Below are 18293 nucleotides of genomic sequence, written 5' to 3'. Positions count from 1 at the left end.
AGTGGACATTACTGGGTCATGTCCTGACTTTCATCTACCAATGCTCCACAGTCCTTCTCCACAGGGTTGCTCTCAATCCCTGCATCCCCCAGCCTGTGCTGATACCAGGGGTTGCCCTGACCCAGGCACAGTACTTTGTACTTGGCCTTGTTGAACCTCCTGAGGTGCCCATGGGCCCAGTTCTTGAGCTTGTCTATGTCCCTCTGGATGGCATCCCATCCTTCAGTTTTGTCAACTGTAGTTTGGTGTTACACGTAGACTTGCTGAGGATGCTCTCGATTCCCACATCTGCGTCACTGATGAAGACATTGAACAGTGCTGGTCCCAGTATGGACTCTGCTTGTCACTGATACCCATCCAGACATTGAACCATTGATCAATATCCAAATACCCTCTGGATGTGACCATCCAGCCAATTCCTCATCCACTGAGTAATCTATGCATCAAATCCATCTCTCTCTAAAGTAGAGAGAAGGATGTTGTGGTGGACTGCGTCAAAGGTCTTACTGGAGTCCAGACAGACAACATCTGTAGCCTTATCCACAGTTGTAGTCACTCCATCATAGAAGGCCACTAAGTTGCTCAGGCATTTGGTGAAGCCACTTTCTCACATAACTATTAGCAATTTTATTCCTATTTGATATTTTCCAAAGTCTTAGTGTTGTTTCTTCTTTCAACTTCTGACATTATATGCCTCAAATGATGAAGCTGTATTAGTCTGAATAATGGGCACCTGTGACTGTGAGGTGACTCTGGCTTTCAAGAAAGGAGGAAAAAATGTGAGCTGGAAAATTGCCCTCATTGTGCTTGGCAGCCTCTACTTTTGAGGGCATCCCCACTGGTCTTGCACGACAGACACTTGTGCTACACCTTCCTGCTGAAGTGGGGCTTGGAGAGCTGGAAAAACCTACAACCATCAGATATTGACATCACTAAGAATCTGGACTGCAAGTAAAACATAAGTGGGTCCTGCTGAGGAGATGTAGCCTTTTTGATTATAACTATTCCTTTTCCTTAAATGTTGAGTTTACATTTTAAGAGATCATTTGAAGCAGTTCCTGCTTGCTTATTTCAACTGAGCAGACTCATTTGTGTGATAGACTTCATGAAAACTTTGGATGGGAAATTTTTTACAAACATCTTTTTATGCATTCTTACATAAACACACAAAGATTTCATTTTTGTTGAATAGTAAAATGCTGTACTGACTCCTTAGCAGGAAGGATGTATTTCTGGGTGTTTTAACATGTATTCTCCTTTATTTCTTTGTGTGTCTTTGAAAAAGACTTCTAAGCCACGTACAAGTCAAAAACACATGCTTAAGTTCTGTGCTCTATTGGAACTATGCAGAAATTCGTTACCACTAAACTAGTCTTGAGGTTTCCTGTTTGCTGTTGTTCTGCAATGTGAGATACAAGGTGCTGGCACGTAGCTGTAGCTGTATTAGAGATTGGGATATCAGATATGTTGTGGGGCGGAGAAAGGCCAACCTTGCCTAGCAGCTGTCAAAGGCATTTGACTGCAGAAACAAACCCCAGCCCTCACCACTGTGCCCATGAACAGTGGCAGGCCACACCAAGGGGACAGGGTCTGTAGATAGCAAGGTCAAGTTAGTTGGTACAGCTCTAAATTACTGGTTAATTGAGAGTGATCCTTCCCTTTTATTTTGAGATATAGCGCCTGGTATTATAGCAGCTCACGTTACAGTTTCACAGTACTAACTACAAGCCTTATAACTTACCTATGCTTAGAAGATAGATAGTGATAGTAATAGAAATTACAGAGAGAACACTTCAACAGGTCTTTAACTAAGCTTAGTACGGTCACCATCAGACAAGGCAGTGGGCTTGTAAGAAAAACCTAACTCAAATACTTCCATAAATATGGGATGACAACCTTAAGGGATTAAAACAAACAAACAAACATATTTCAGTTTGTTTGGGGTGTGTGTTGTTTTCAAGAGCTCCTAAAAGTCCCATCCTTTCGGTGCCTGTAGAAGGGGACCGTGGCAGGGCTGTCCTTCCTGGGTGCACAGGCTGTAGCGCCTCTGGTGCCATTAACTGTTGCACTGGCCTGGATTGCTCTCACCCTTTCATCTATAACTATGCTTTTCTGGTTGTATTTTAATTTTTTTTCCCCCCATAAGTGACTTGAAAGGAAACCAAGTGCTTTTTGTGCTTAAGAACAAATGTCCTGCTGCTGCCAGAAAACAGGACATCCAGCAACAGGAGTGCCATCTCGGCCTCATGGCACCTGCTGAGCATGCCTTTGAGTCACTCCTGCATTGTCCTGTCATTGGGGCTGTCCCCTCACTAATTGGTACATCTGTTCAGCTTCGGCAGATGGGTAGACCTAAACCAGGATCTCAAAAGAAGTGGAAAAAAAAATTTAGTGGATAGTTAAAACTGTGATAGCTTTGTGGATGTTTCTGATATCTTGGGGTGCATTTGAACATTGTTTAAATTTTTCTTATTACTTTTATATTCTAGTTAATGACACAGAAGAAAATGGTTGTCTCTGTAATATAATCCCACAGTGTAGAAATAAGTATTAAGCTTTTTTCCTGCATCAGGTACAGTCCACTTAATATTCTATCTAATTCTCCACTTATTCTTTTACTAATACTTAAATTACTCCAATGCAGTTTTAATACCTTTTTAATAGTTCTTGATGAGCTGAATTTTACTTCTTTCAATACTTTCAGTTTTCCTTTCTGGACTTCAGCTTGTTGCTATCAGTTTTTCCTTTTCAAGGAAAGGACCAGGGAGAGGGGACACAAGAAACCTCTAGAGCTTTTTATCTCACTTTTTTAACAGGTTCTTTTTTTAACCAATTCTTCTTTTGTAGATGCTGAATTGTGAGAGTAGGTTGGAAATGTAATTCTAAACATTCCTCCTTTGCAGTGGATTAATTTATTTACATCTTTGTTCATATTCATTCTTTACAGCTTCCACTCATCTTTGCTTTCACCTTTGGAAAACTGACCCCTAAAGTACAGACAGCAGCATCTATTGATTGTGACTGTGTCTCCAGTTTGCACATCAAAGTAAATTAGATAATAATTACTTGCACTTACTCAGCTATCACTTTCAGTTCTATAATCAATGCATCCTAATGAGACCTAGTAGTGAAATCCCCTGAATTAATTGTCAAGCTTGTGCTAAAACAGTCAACTATTTTAGACTGCCTGGGCATGGGGGGGCTTTTTTGCTCAGGTATCGGTTTGACACCTCAGAACTACATAGCTGGGTGATGAATGCTTGTTCACTACAGCTGTTTAGTTAACTTCCTTTAAAAGAGAGAGAGTACAGTAGTCTTAGAGTAGTTTTTGATGCAGTGACCTCTTTCTGAAGAAATGTGTCTCTTGGGGTGGATTGACACATATTATATGAAGTACTAAAGTGTTAAACTGCAAAAGCAGTTAGACAAAGTGGCCTTTATGTGATCCATCTTTATTTGTCCAAGCACCAGCAAATAGCCCAAGTAACAAAGCATGGAAAGGGTTTTACTGGTTATAACAAAGGACTGTGATTAGCTGTAATTTGGGTCAGTTTGTTTATTCTTTTTAAACCTCTGCATTCTGAGATTTTGAGAATCATTAGAAATAGGTCTTCCTTGGTTTAGGTTAACTTTGGCCTTTGAATGAATGAGATGATATTTTTCTGTTTCTTCAAACATGTTCCACTGGAAATAGCTAAAAGTATGTCCAAAAGGTGTATTCTTTTTCACAAGTGTTTATTTGAATTCACATTACTGGTTCTTTTAAATGCCTTCTGGGTACTGTCTTTGCGTTGGTGTTTACTGATTCTCAAGAACTGAATGAAAAAATTTCAAATGTAAAGATCTGTTTTTTTGAAACTTTTCTATATATCAAAACTATTCATCTAGGCTGATACAAGAAAACTAACCACACACCCACACATGCAACAAAGAAAAAAACTGTAGGTGAAAACAAAACTTCAAAATTTCCTGAAACTGTAGGCAAGCTAACCAGAGATTGCATCATCATAAACAAGAACGCTTCAGACCTAGAGCATACTTCAGATGAAGTGATCTAATAGAAGTTATTAATTGCAGAATACAGTAAGCACATCCAGGTACTATGAAACAAGTCTTGATGAACACAGGCTTTTTAAAATTTATTTTCTGCAACTATATTGCCTTAGAGGACCAAATACTGCCTGTTTCCTGTAGCTTATGAAACATTAACCGGGTGGGCACCAGATAGCTGGCCTGTCAGTAACAAATGCTGCGCAGTTCAAAACCCATTTTGATTTTTCAGGGTTTGGGGACAGGAGGAGAGGTTGTTCAGCCTTCAAATCTTAGAGAAAACCATGATATGTCATTAGTTTGTTTTCCATTCTTCCCATGTAATTAACTAAATATCATATAGTAATTATACCTTATTTAATATTGTGTAGCAATTAGGTGTTTTGTGTACATCAGTGTCATGTAAAAGCCTCTGTATGAATTCTGTCCCTTTCTTTCAGTGTGTCTTAGGAAGACATCCAATTCCAGAACAGTCTATTATATCAATTGGCACTGCCTATTATTAGAATTTTTGCTTGTTCCCTTGGTGAGGGATTAAATTTCAAGCATTACTGTCAGTAATTTTTCAGTCGTGTTCCTTTTTGCAAAACAAATTATAAGGAGAGCAACTGCTTCCTTTCTCACTGCATCTTTAAAGCTCAAACATAGCTTCTGTTTGCACTGTCCTAACTAACCCTGACATACCTGTGAGCCTTCTTCTTGAGGGCAAGAAAAAAATGTGGCTTTTCTACCCACTGGACCAGGACATGAAATTAGTCATAGTGTTAACTTGTGTGTCTATAGGAGAAGGTTCCATTTCAGGTGGAATGCTGATAAGGGTCTTTTCCTATTTGTCATTGTGGGAGAAATATATTAGTCCTATATGGGGAGGGGGAGGGAGTGAGGATTGAAATCCCAGCCTGGTAAAAAGAGACTGAGATCTGTGTAACAATTCTATGTATTTTGATATTTAAAATGACACCAAGTAAATCTTTCACATAAAGAATCACTAGTAGATTTACAAGCTTGTTGGAGCAATTCTCTTACATTCCTCTATGTTTAAGTTTCCATAATCTCAAATATTACTTGCATGGTTCAGTTTTAAGCATGGCTTCAAAACGGCATAGGTGTTCATTTGTCTGTTTGGTTTTTTTTCCTGTCATTGCTAAGTTGTTGGGTTGTTGATAGTTTATTGAACATAACCTTTTCTTTCCTGGGCTTTCTTCTCATAAAGTTGTACAGAAGATACAGTACTAGATATTCCACCAATGTCTGCCTTTATTCTGCCATATGGTTAGTTAATGTTCCTCACCTGTCTGAGCAGACTTTCAGTACAGCCTTAACTGACTTGACTTTGGCTGAGTTTTTGTTCATTGCCTTCTTGGCTGGGCAATTTTTCAGTTTTTGCCCTTTCTCCTAAGGGCAATTTCGGGTAGAAAAACGTTCGTGTGTGCTTCTTCAGTAGGGCAGCTTCCATTGAAGACAGGACTCCTTTCCTAACAAAACCTAAACTGGAGGGAAGAAACAAAGTGGTTGAAAATACGTGAGCTCAGTCTAAACTATATTAGTTTTAACATTTCAGCAAATACAATGTTGGTAAAATAAATTAGTTTTTTAGGACTGATAGCAGTGAAGGAATTGCTGGATTAAAAGGAGTTGGAGTTGTGTATTGGTCACGTAGGTGATACAAGAATTACCTTTTGAAGGTCTGGGTTGTGGAATTCTGTTTGCTCTCATTTAATGTGGTGGTTTTGGTTTTTAAGGTTGGAAGTTGGATTGCCATAAAAGTAAAGCAAATACTCCTTGATACGGTAAGGTAAAAACCAGGGTCATGTGAAACAATATTGTATGGAGGTAAGATTTGCATTTCATGCACTTACAGTTCCTTGCAGAAGTATTTCAAAGCTTTTCACTGGTGCTTTTTAAAGTGTGGAATGTTGTTCTGTCAGGTAGGAGAAGACAACTCAGTATTTCAGTGCTAGGACTTCTGAGCTTTTTGAGAAGGAACTTTCAAGGAAGTTGTGCACTCTTAGCAGTAATGGATTTTCATTTTCTTGATGTGAAGGAATCTCATGTTGCCATTAAAATCTTTGGTAACTGTGGTATGTTTTGTTTTGCAGTCTGTAAGCAGTACACTAAAGAAATTTCATGCTTTCAGTCCACATCAAGTTTTTATGGTACTCTCAGATGCTTTGGGAGGCTGTGTCATTGTGTTTTCCTTTCATTTTCCCCCAGATCTAGTTATGTTGTCGGCTTATAATCTTTTATTTAGCACATGGCTGTGTTGTGGAAGCATTTCAAAACTATTACTTCTACAGCCCCCCTTCTGGGATACAAATGTGTCCTAATTCACATACTAGGAAATCTTAGCTCTGCAGATGTCACAGGAAGAGCCATATTGTCCTTGATGGAGCCAGTCTAATGATGTAATCATAAGAAAATAATTTTAAGAACTTTAATGTATTTCCCCACATTAAAAACGAACAAACAAAATTAAACAAAACAAGCAAACAACCCCAAAACACAAAATAAAATTCACCCCCCCCCAAAAAAAAAGAACAAACCTAAAACTAAAAAAATAAAAACCCAACACAACTAAGTTCTACACACATGTGTACAGCTTTAAATGGACAAATGTTGAGCTGCAATTACATTATGCATTTTGACTCTAAATTGTGCCCCACTTGGGAAGGAAAGCTTCTGCCACTAAACATTTAGTAAAACCTGGACTGCTTTACTGAAAGGGGTTGTGTGAGCATGGTACTCCAGAAACTTGGCTTCTCTATACCTGAATATTTCAGCCAAAATTGCAAGGGGTGGTCTGCTTGTGAAATGACATCATTTCTCAGGCATAGTGACAGTTTTACATGTCTACACTAATGGGAATTTAAGAAATCAAGTAGGTTTGAGCACCCTGTCCGGGTGAGTTTCAGAGGATTACAGTTGATGTTGTTGGCCCTGGTAAATATTCTCTTCCTGTGCTTCTGTCCTCGCCCAACACCGTGGGTAAAGACTTGATGACTTTTGCAATAGGGATCAATTCAAATTCTTTTTTTTCTTCAGAGGTATGGGAAGAGTTTAATGGTTTTCCACCAGTCACTCCTCAAATATTATTCCTAATGTGGGCTTTTTTTATTATTAATATCCTGTAATATTTGTCATTTTAACTGGCCTGTATTGTGAAAATAACCTTTTTTAGAAGGGGAGCCTATGTAGTGGCCACGTCAGCCAACTGCATTGATGATGTCCTATTTCTTCATATTCTCCATGTCCCCAGGAATAGTAAGAATTGACCATTTTACAATTGCTGAGATAAAATAAACCAACCTAATTTGGAGAGATAGATTATATTGACAACACCAGCCTCCAGAACATGTTTGATTGCAGTCCCCTGTGGCTACATCAGCTTATCGACCTGTAGGCTCTCTGTCCATTTTATGTCAGTCAGAAAGCAGGGCAGTTTATTGGAGACTGAGGTCCAAAGCTCAGGCTCTTCTCTGTCATTGTCAGATGGGATTATTATTTTAGGGGGAAAAAATGGTTGAATGGTTACTGACTTATTTCTTGTAAAACTATCAGTTCCACTGCATAAGTCACAGCCTGTTTGAATTGTAAGGATTGTGCTTTTCAGTTTTCAAAGCATCATAGCTCCTTTTTAAGTTCGTCTTGGGGACCTCAACCATGCAAATGCACATTTGAATAATGTTCTAATTGTTGTATGTTCTTTCTGGTTTTTGAGTGGAAAATGAGAGCTTAAACCTGTTCAACTCAGCTTCAGGTTTTCAAAAATCATGTCCTTCCTTGGCCATGAGGGGTAATACTCATTTAATATTTAATAGTGCTGGTCCTTGCTTAGCAACCATAGCTCCAGCCTATATGCTGTTCTCCTGGAAACAAAATTCAAGATAAGAGGAGGCTATTAATTTATAATAGGGTCCACTATTGTGTTTCATGATTATAGATTAAATAAGGAAAGCACTTATTTTTCCTGGAGTAGGTAAGCTGGGTTGTCTGGCATGCAGTTTTCACAGTTTGTACTGTAGCTAAAGGGGGAAGTGTGTGTGTGTGTATTTACAGACTGCAGAAGGAACCCTTTTGGAATGTAGGTGATGTAACTTACATGCTGAACAGAATTTCTGAATGAGGTTTGGTTTTTTAATTACCTTTCTGTCACATAAACTATTAGGCATCAGAGAAGATAGGGTTGTGAACTTCCAAGACCTAGGCAACAAAGTCAAATGTTACAAAGATCACTGGACATGAATAGATTGAAGTACTTTTGCACCTCTTTCTACTAATCTGTAGTTTAAATAAAATTGACACCTTTTATTAAAAAAAACCCCAAAATCTGCTACATTGATTTTCAAATATGTTCTTACCTCCTACCCTCTCTGTCCTCCTCCACTTCCCTCTCCCAACCCTCATGGCAGCAATTAGAACACTTAAGGTGACTTCTCAGAATTTAGAAGGTAAAATCAATGTGCTTTGGTTGGCATTATAATATATTTGAATGTCATTGGTACTAGCGTTGGACTTATCCTTGCACACTATTGTGCTCCCTCACATTGTTCCTGGTAATTGCTGGGATGCGTAGGAAAATGTGGAGGCATGCAGCTGTCTTGGTGCAGCTGACAAATAGCTTTGAGAAAGATCATTGTTCTTACAGGTGAGTGAGAAAAACACAGCTCATTCAGTCTTAATGGAACTCTGGATATGTTTCAGGTAGGGAAGAAATGAAATCCAGTGGGTGCTCTTTTCCACCCCCCTGACTAATGCCTGGTGCAGGACTGTGCTGAGCTGGGATCTTCCTGGGAACAAAGGAGGAGTGAAGACTCTTAAATGCAGTTTTGTGCTGCCTGCACAAAACGGTGAACAAAGACTTGCTAAAGACAGTACCCTCTTATTGATGGTAGATTTCCTTGCTGGGTTGCATTACTTCTTGAATTATTTCTTAATTTTCTACTAAAAAAAGATGGATAACTTCGTTTAAATGCGGAAGACTTATATGTGACATTAGTGTGAGGATGCGAAACTAGTGCAGAAGGAAAAAATATTTTTGAAATGCTGCTATTTTATTTTTTTACTTGGATCAGAACTTGGAATGCCACATGTGAGATACTTTTATAATGCTATATGCAAAACCTAAATGGATTTTATAAATTAGCTTTTGTTACTATATATCCAGATAATATTTTATATATATTCTGAGGAAGTGTATGTAATACATTATGACCAGCATTTACTATCAAGGTATTGCCATATTTTAGTGGCAAAAAAGCAAGAAAGGTCGATATGACTTCCCTTATTTTTAAAAGAGGGTTTTCCCTGTATGGCATTCTAATTTTTCCCTAGCCTTTTTCTTGCTTATTTTAGAAGAATTCAAAGAAAAAAATGAGTAAGAATTATATGACATAATTTACTGAGGATAATGTTTTAATATTTTGTTGCAGAAGGACTCCATGAAAGATGACAGAAGAAGTTATTGTTATTGCGAAGTGGGATTACACTGCACAGCAAGACCAAGAACTTGACATCAAGAAAAATGAGCGTCTTTGGCTATTAGATGATTCTAAGACGTGGTGGAGGGTAAGAAACGCGGCCAACAAAACAGGATATGTGCCATCAAATTATGTGGAGCGAAAAAACAGCTTGAAGAAAGGTTCTCTGGTTAAAAATCTAAAAGACACATTGGGTAAGTCCTTCTGTATTTTGGAGTACATTTAGTTGACTTGATGAGTTTCACGTTGGGAATGTAATGTAGATACAATTTTTTTTTAACATGCATGTTTGGATTGTCTTTATGCTTAGTTTGAGGTGACATGGTGGGTGGATGATTGAGGGAGGGAGAGACAGAGGGTGTGGGTGGAGAATCACATGTAAAAATCTGTAGCATGTTTTCTTGCATCACGTCCAGCAGAAAAAGATGTTACTATTGTTCCAGTTTGTCAGAGGTTGTGTATTTTCAGTGGCTGAAAAACTGTTATTTTCACACACATATCAACTGCTGAATCCTCTCCTTTCATGCCAACTCCTCTCACTTGAAAGATGAAGGATGTAAACTGGATTGTTCAGCATAGCTCTCATAGCCAAAGCTAAATCACTGTATGAATAGGCTTTTACAGTGTGGCAGTGTACAGAGCCAGAGGTTAAGTTTCTGTGGTCCAGCATGTTCTGTCAACTTCCAGGTCCTTGAATATGTATTCTATTTTATACTTGCACATAAAGTCTTCACAACAGTCTGTCATACATATAAAATAATCTAGCTTTGAAAATTTTTATGTGTATTTTAAAGAAATCTATTTGAAAGTCAAGTGAAATGGTTTTTTTTCCTCTTTGATTTTTAAGGACTGATTAAAAAGGGCTTTGCATATGGCTAGAGAAGTTTATAAACATAGTGATAAGTTGTTGTTTTATGCCAGGAAAACCTACTAGTGGTGTTTTAGGATGTTATTAATAAAACAGAAACAAGCACATTAGAAGTGTTTTGAGGGGTTTTCTTTTGCTTCTGTTTTATGAAGTCTTACATAGGGAAAACTTCTGTTGTGGACTGCTGTACAAAATGACTCTTCAACAGAAAAATTAGGATTTGGGATTGGACTTAATAGAAAGCTAAAAGGTTCACTTAAAAATAACACAGCAATAGCTTATGTAGGATTATCCTGTACCAGTATTGTTTCTAACAAGTTTGGTTTCTTAGTCACTGTTTTATTACCATGTCTTCCACTGCTAAGTTGTCATAAAGTACATGGAAATTGAGGACTACGTAGCAGGCAAACAAGGTTATCATAAAATTTACCATGGTAATATTTAGTACCATAGTCCTTTCTACAGATACTCTTCGAATATACTGATTACAGTGCCAGGAAATGTGGTTATGCCTTTTTAATTATTTGTGTGGTTAAAATCAAAGTCCAAGTTGTGACTTTAAGCTCCTTTTATATAGATTTATGTTGTTTAAAACATAAATTTAATGTATGTATTTTGTCTGAAAGGTACCTTAGGAAAGGATTGCAGTTCTGTTGTAGTAATATTTCAAGTGTTTGTGTAAAATGTGGGCAATATCTGCTTCATGTAAACACAGTTTTATGTCCAACAGAAATCTATTTAAGTGAAGGAATAGAGGTGTGTCCTGGCATATGTATGTGTTTATCTTTTCAGTCTTAACCTTAAGCTGCATGGTGCAGGGTGCTTCCCTTCACTCTGATGGTGAACAATGAAAAGGCATGAGAAAAAAAGCTTGGTGGTTTCATGGCTGAGCCATCCCTAGTGTCACATCTTCCAAACCTCAGCCCTTTGCACATACCTACATGGGTTTTTAAGTTCTGAAGCACTGTTACGATAATTACTCATTCCCTGTTCCCTTTCCAATGGTTTTCTTGGTATGTTTGTTCAGCCAAGGCTGAAAGTGCCTTATGATGGAATCTGGCTTTTCGTGTGCTGTGACCACACTTACCTGGTGAGCATCCAGAGTGTAAAGCACCTCTCATGCTCTTTTAAGCTCATACATCCTGTGACAGTGAGAAACTGCCTAAGGCATACCTGTTACAGCGGGGATTACTGTAACACGCATATATCAAACCAGGAGTCCCGTGGAAAGGAAATATCTATGGACGGATTCTTGATAGATGTTTCAGAGATGTTTATTTCTCCAGCCGCATGGCCAGGGCTCTGCTCAGGAGCTGCCCCCAGTCACGGGACCCGAGGGTCCTTGCCCGCACAAGGGAACACAAAACAATGAGGAATGAGGCTGACCAGGGGCAGGGAAACACCGTGCCTCCCCCCCAGGGCCCTCTCCCAGGGCTCCATGGCAGGGGGGGAGACCCCAACACATACCTAACTCACAAATTGATTCAGAATATTCTTTAAATCCACCCAAAAGAGTTGGTGCTTAAGAGTGTTCTTTTTTAATGGTTTAGGTGCTGTGAACTCCTTACCGTAATGAAACGTGTGTGCTGTGCACCACGTATCTGTACTATTTTTTTTATCTTGCTTGAATCAGAGTCCTCAACTAAACTATAGTCTTTAAGCCTTTCCTGTCTTGCTGTACAGTAATTTCCCATTCAGAACAAGCAGAGTATGTGTCCTTCCTTAGAGGAGCCATTGTTCTGAGAGGCCTTCAAAAATGCACTCCTTCTTTTTAAACAAAGGCTTGCAAATTACAAGACTGATGCTTCATCTAGTGAAACAGCTTTTGAAAGTTTTGCTTCACCCAGTGAAGCAAGTTCTTAAGTTCTCTCTATACAAATATGTCTAATGCATCATCACTCCTGCCTCTCCAAGGATCACAAGAAAATTCTCATTAAAATACCTCCTAAACCAGCACAGTTGGGAATGATGGTCATGAGTATTAGTCCTTAAACCAAATCTGTTTCCAGCCTTGATCTTGAAATATCAGGTACTGAACTCAAAAAAAAAAAAAATCCAACAGTGTCACTTAGTAGTCTGTTAATAATTAATTATGAGTCTTGTGAAGTCTCAGGAGAGAAACAGCAAACTCATAGCTACTTCCAGTGACGTACCTGGACCCGCCTTTCATACTTGTGTCGCTCAAGCAAATGGTTGTTCCCATGGAGATGCACTTTTCCCTGCCTCTTCTTTAATAGATTACATTTCCTTGTGTTAAAAAATAAATTCATCTGAAAGCATTTTTGTCATGCAAGTGATGTCATGTGTTGTCTATGTGATTACCTGTGGCTATCTGCCACTCTTGTGCTTATCCACAGTAATTACCGGTGCTTGATTTATACTTTTATATTCAATAAATATGAAAAGTGACAGCCATAGTTCAAATTGTGGCAGGCCCATAGAAGCTATAACTATTTAATTAGTAGTTCCCCTCGTTTGCTGTTGAAGATGCATCATCTGAATAGTTGTTCATCTTTGGCAGTCTGCGTTCTAATGAAATTTTATCCCACTATGTTGATGTCTTGTACACAAAAGCCAAAGTACACCACGAAAGTTTACTACCTTTTTGAAGTTGCCTTTATCTGGAAAACTTATAATCTCATCAGAGAATGAAGTCATGCCTGTTTGATACTAAAAACTAATTTTCCCAGAACTGTTGACTGTCATTAATTATATCTCACCCCTTGAATATTTTATTAATAGAGTCCTATCAGCTTTATTGTTTTTTGGCTTGGGGTTGCTGGAAGGTTAATGGACATGTGGGTACCTAGAATAGGCAGCTTGATGTTTTAAAATATCAGCCCATTTTTAGCAGTGTCTTAACTCTTCTTGAATTTCTATTTTGTTTCAGTATTTTTTTGAAAAGAATATCAAATAAAATGTGTTCAGAGACAGCTCTCCTAAATGTGTTGGGTGCTTATTAAAATGCTGATTAATGCTTGTTTAGCATATGTTCATTAAAGCAGTTCCTTGTGAACTGAAAAACAGCTCACCCAAAATCTCAAATGACCCCCAGAAATTTCTGAAGAGATATTTTTGAATCATCCTATGCCTTTTTACAAAACAATAGCCTTTTCTACACGGTTCACTTTGTCTTTGCCTTTTTAAGGGCTTGCTCTATTCTACTGAATCTTCTTTTAGTCCGGACATTAGGGAATTTTCTGTGACTTTTAACTTTCCTTAAATTACTTGAAGAAACTTTGAGTCTTGTCATTCTTTTATTGATGGATGTCTGGTTTTGTCATTTTTCTGTTTGATATATACTACTTGTGTCTTCTTAAATCTCTTTCTTGAGTGAAGTCTAATGAATACTCAGCAACAATGGCCTAGTTTTAATTATGGAAATATAGTGTATAGGCCACCTATTGAGTATTTTAAATGATTCATCTTCTCATTCCCCTTTTTTGTCTTAGCTGAGTGATACTGCAAGTAAAAACGGTAATTTGGCCATTTCAAATTGCTGTCTTCTGTTTGCTCATATTGAATGAAATCTGGTAATTATTACTATTCTTAAGGCAAAAGCCAACTTCCATGCCTGTGATTAAAATTTCATCTTCATTATAATGAAGTTTAAAATAGTTTCCTTTTACATTATTTCTTTTGCAGGGAGGGTAATTTTTATACATTTTGAATAAGTCTTACTAAGCAAGAGACCTCCAGCATGCATCTTTTAAACTGTAATTTTCTGTAATATTATTCTTCCCATGTGCTGGGGGGTGGAAAGGAATTCCCATATCCATTTGGTTGGAGTGGGTGTTTGCCAGCACCACCCCCAGAGCTGCCTCTGAGTGTAACTCCACGGGTTTCCCCTTCTGCAGCAAAGATGATCTATGCCTGCTGGCTTGTCTCTGTCATGCCAAACAGAAACCTTATCTAAAGGAAGCCAAAATAATTGAGAAGTCAGTTGTTTGTGTACTCAAAATAAAACTTCTACATTTTTTCCATCCCTTTGCAAGTCATTTTCCTGGCAGCAGCACAACTCCCCAGGCAGCAGCGTGCCATGAGTGACTGAAGCGTGTGATCCAGCAGCAGGATGCCATTTTCATGGGAATCCATGATTTTCTGAATGTTACTGGTTTTGCTTCACAACCAGCACTGCATGTAGGCTTTTCTTACAGGTTTCTGGTCTTGTTCCCTTTAGTGAACAACTACATAAGAAACCTTGAGAACATTTCTACTCTGTTCTTGGTGTGGGTTTTTGAACAGATGTCCTGCAAAAGAAAAAGGTTTAATAAAAGGTGTATGGAAAGAGAGATTGGACAGCAAGAATACAGGAGAGGTGTTTGCAAATCTGTAGGAACAATAGAAATGGATGAGTTTTGGTGGTGACGGCAAGTAACAGTAACCTTGATAACGTTTTACAGAGATGTTTGAGTTGCATGAGAGACTTTTTAAATGGCTCCTTTATTAAGCTTCTGGAAGTCTGCAAAACTTTTCAGTAACTTTTTAGTTTTAATTCACTCAGTGTGCCAGATTTGAAAAGTAAGAATTGCTAAGCGGGGTGTAGTATAGAGAAGCCAGTCCTTGCTTGCATCGGTGATCCTAGCACATTATTTCAGAAATATAAGGAGTGTTCAGGAGTATTTCCTGTGTTTGTCAACCCTGGGGTGTGTGTCTGCGTGGGTCAATCTGTAGATCTGTGCAGCAGTCCCTGAATGCCATATATACTGGCACTTCCAGAAATTAACAGTTTTATATCTCCCCCCTCTCCCCAGTTATTTTAATGAAAATGCTGGGGATTTTTTCAAATTTATAACTTCATATTTTCCCATTTTAGAGGTACTTAGTACCACTTTCTTGGTGCTCTTTTGGAAATTGACCAGGAAGTTAGCTCTTTTTTCTTTGCAGTGTCACTGCCTAGTAAGAGGCAGAAATGAGGAATTGGTCATTCTTTAATGCAATGTTTTCTTTAGCAATGGAAAACTGTTCCTCTTTACTGTTGATTAAGAGACTTGGTATACTTCCTTTTTACATAGAAATATTTCAACTTGGATTTAAACCATTACCACCATAGTTCTGTATAACATGGTTATGAAATCTCATTCTCCAATTAAATTATCAACCTTTAAGTTCTGGTGTGTGTGTTATTGGCCTTTATTTTATTTTTTTGCTTGTTTGCTTTGGTTTTGAGGATTTTTTTCTTTTTAAAAATATCTTAGTGATCTGATTTTGGTAGTTCTGATGTGGTACATGTGGTAGATTTAATTGTATAAGGTGCTATTTTGACATTAATCAGATTGCTTCTAAATCTTGTTTTAAATATTGAAATGTGATTACTAAAGTCTTTCACTGGTAAAAGTTGCTTATGTGACTCTAATGTTGTGAGTTTTAGCTGGATATTTTCCAGTTCTTCCACACTAGTTTTTAAAAGTGTAATAATAAGTAGTATGCACAGTATTTTTGGCACAGTCAGAGCACTAAATTGAGTCTTCCGTATTCTCTGCCTGATGATTTTGTTTGTTTATCAGTGACCTGCCTGAGCCTCATGAGCTGCAAGATCACAGAAAGCACATTAAATTCGTAATATGACCAAGTAACAGTTTGAGAATATTTCTGTTAGTTCTTACTTAGTTATTTCCAATTCTGGTCTTCTCGGGACACCATAAGGGTGTAAAATTTGCTACAGAATGAAAGAATGGTGGAAATAAATATGGTATCACTGTATAATAAGTACACTGTTGTATAGTACAGCCTCTTAAGCCTTATACAGTTTATGTTAATAAAAACAGGTCTACCTTACAAGACAAACAGAAGTTTTTTTAATCTCTTTAGAACTTCAAGCTCTCAATGTTTTTTGCCTTCCTTGTCACAGACCTGTAAGAAATGGTAGTCTTTCCATTCAAAAACCAACATTTAATAAAGCTGATTTTAAAAAATAAATAACTTCCTGCGGTATATAGCTACTTTTCAAATTATTTATCACATATAAAAATTCCTAAGAAGGAATTATATGAAGTTTTTGTTTAGCCAAATACCTCTAGCTGAAATTAGAATAAAATCAATCCCCTCATAGGAATTCAGCAAAAATAAAAGTATTTTTTTCTGTGTCGCTTATTGTTGCTTTGAAGCTTTCTAGCTTGTCAGAAAATGTAGGCATGACAGTAGTGGCATGTCCGTTGTGTCTCTTGGAGGATTGGATGAGGGTAAGTTATCTCTATTTGCACTTTAAAGGAGTTGGCATACAGGAATTTAAGTTCAAATTTAGGGAGAGGAAGTAGTGGAAGTGTTTATATACAGCACAAATTCTTGCTCAGTTTCCTAGAATCCTAGAATAGCTCATTTCATGGTTGAAATTGTTCAACAAAAGCACTTTCTCTGCTGTGCTTTATGCTGCTTTGTAGTTGCATTGCTCAAAATAAGCATGTTTGTTAGTGAGACAGTGTGGCAACAGTGGTGACTCTTTACCAGGGATGAAATTGAGTAACATGGTTTTGTGGTAGTGAGAGAAGTGATGGGAACTCCTTTTAGGTGTGGTGTCTTTAGTTTCAGGGGGGAAAAAAAAGCTGGAACAATTGCATTTCTTCCATATTCACAGTAATCATTGTGGTTACGTAGATTGCTGAGAAAGGAGAAATGAGAGATGTTCACAATGATTTCAAACGAAGGGAAGAGATTTCTTCCATTCCCATCTAGAGCATGTGGCATTAGGTGCTGGCAGTGCTGATGCCACTGGAGTGGTAGCAGATGATTTGTATAAGTAGTAATTCAAATGCTTTGCTGCTTTCTGGAAATATATCTGCCTCATGATCATTAAAACCTGGACTTAAAGCAGCAGTTTCACTTTATTGATGATCTTCAAAAATATGGAGACACGCTCAATAGCAGTAGTTTTGCATGTGGAAAATGACACGAACATACTGATAACAGGGTAGGGTCTGCTTTCTCACTATCAATGAGATATATAATGGCAAAAAGTATATTAATTTTGAATTAGCATTACTATAACATGTTAAAATATTTATCTAGAATGCGAAACATAACTCGGAAATTTATGGTTTTGGACCTTTTGTACACCTGCAAATATTTAAATAATTTTAATATGCATATCAACTGTGTCCACTGAAAGTAACATTAAAGGAATCCAAGTCTCTACTTCATGGAACTAAAATTAGACTTTCTAAAAAATCCTGTGTTGTAATTTCTGAAGAAACATCTGCTTGAAAAGGAAAAAATCTGAAGTTGCAGAGCAGACTAATGCAAAACAAACAAACAAACAAAACCACAACAAAAAACCCCAATGAAAATTAAACACAAAATTTAATGCCTTTTAAAGAGCTGAAAGCAAAAAATTTTGGTGAATATTCTGGAGAACTCAAGGTACAGAATAATTCTTCTTTTCTTGCTTGATAAAAGTTTCTCTGCTGGATGTATGCACTAGGCCCTTTATCTGCACCAAAGTGAAAAGCCAAAAGCAGCAGTGAATGCAGAACCTGAAGCTTCTTGCAGGGCTAGCTTGTAATGGTTCGGAAGTTTGCTTTTTTCTGTTTACAATTTCATGTATTGAAGTTTTAGCTTTATTGGGGTAGATTATTTATTGTGGTAGATTATTTGAAGGATGTGCTGCTCCAAGAATTTAAAACAAATATATAATGGAAACCATGATGTGTGCTACCTTTCAGCAGATTTTTCTACTGTGATGGCTGCAGTAAAATGTTGCAAGGCTGAAGGCATAAAGAAATCCTCCTATTTTTGTCTATATTGAATGAATAAATTTATTCTTTGTATTGTGTTAGAAGTTTTATCTAATAGGTATACTTTTTTCCCCCCCTTTCCCATGCAGAATGTGTGTGTGTGCTTGGAGGTACATTGACATTTACAGGTCGAAGAATGAGACTTTATTCATAATTATGTGTGAAAAG

The 18293-nt window shown here is 37.6% G+C and overlaps 1 protein-coding gene across 1 annotated transcript in view; it reads left to right on the top strand.

The window, feature by feature from the left end:
* Positions 1-18293, top strand: part of NCK2 (NCK adaptor protein 2) — an 86400-nt gene that overhangs the window by 45269 nt on the left and 22838 nt on the right. The window contains exon 4 of the mRNA XM_042039696.1: positions 9480-9721. Coding sequence (XP_041895630.1) covers positions 9496-9721 — 226 coding nt within the window. The 5' untranslated portion in view covers positions 9480-9495. The remainder of the gene's footprint in view (positions 1-9479; positions 9722-18293) is intronic.

Source organism: Corvus kubaryi, unplaced genomic scaffold (assembly GCF_017639235.1).
Source record: "Corvus kubaryi isolate FWS band 111438036 unplaced genomic scaffold, C.kubaryi_AGA036_p1.0 133, whole genome shotgun sequence".
NCBI classification, from domain to species: Eukaryota; Metazoa; Chordata; class Aves; order Passeriformes; family Corvidae; genus Corvus; species Corvus kubaryi.
The sequence above is the reverse complement of the archived record's forward strand: the minus strand, read 5'-3'. Positions and strand labels throughout refer to the sequence as shown.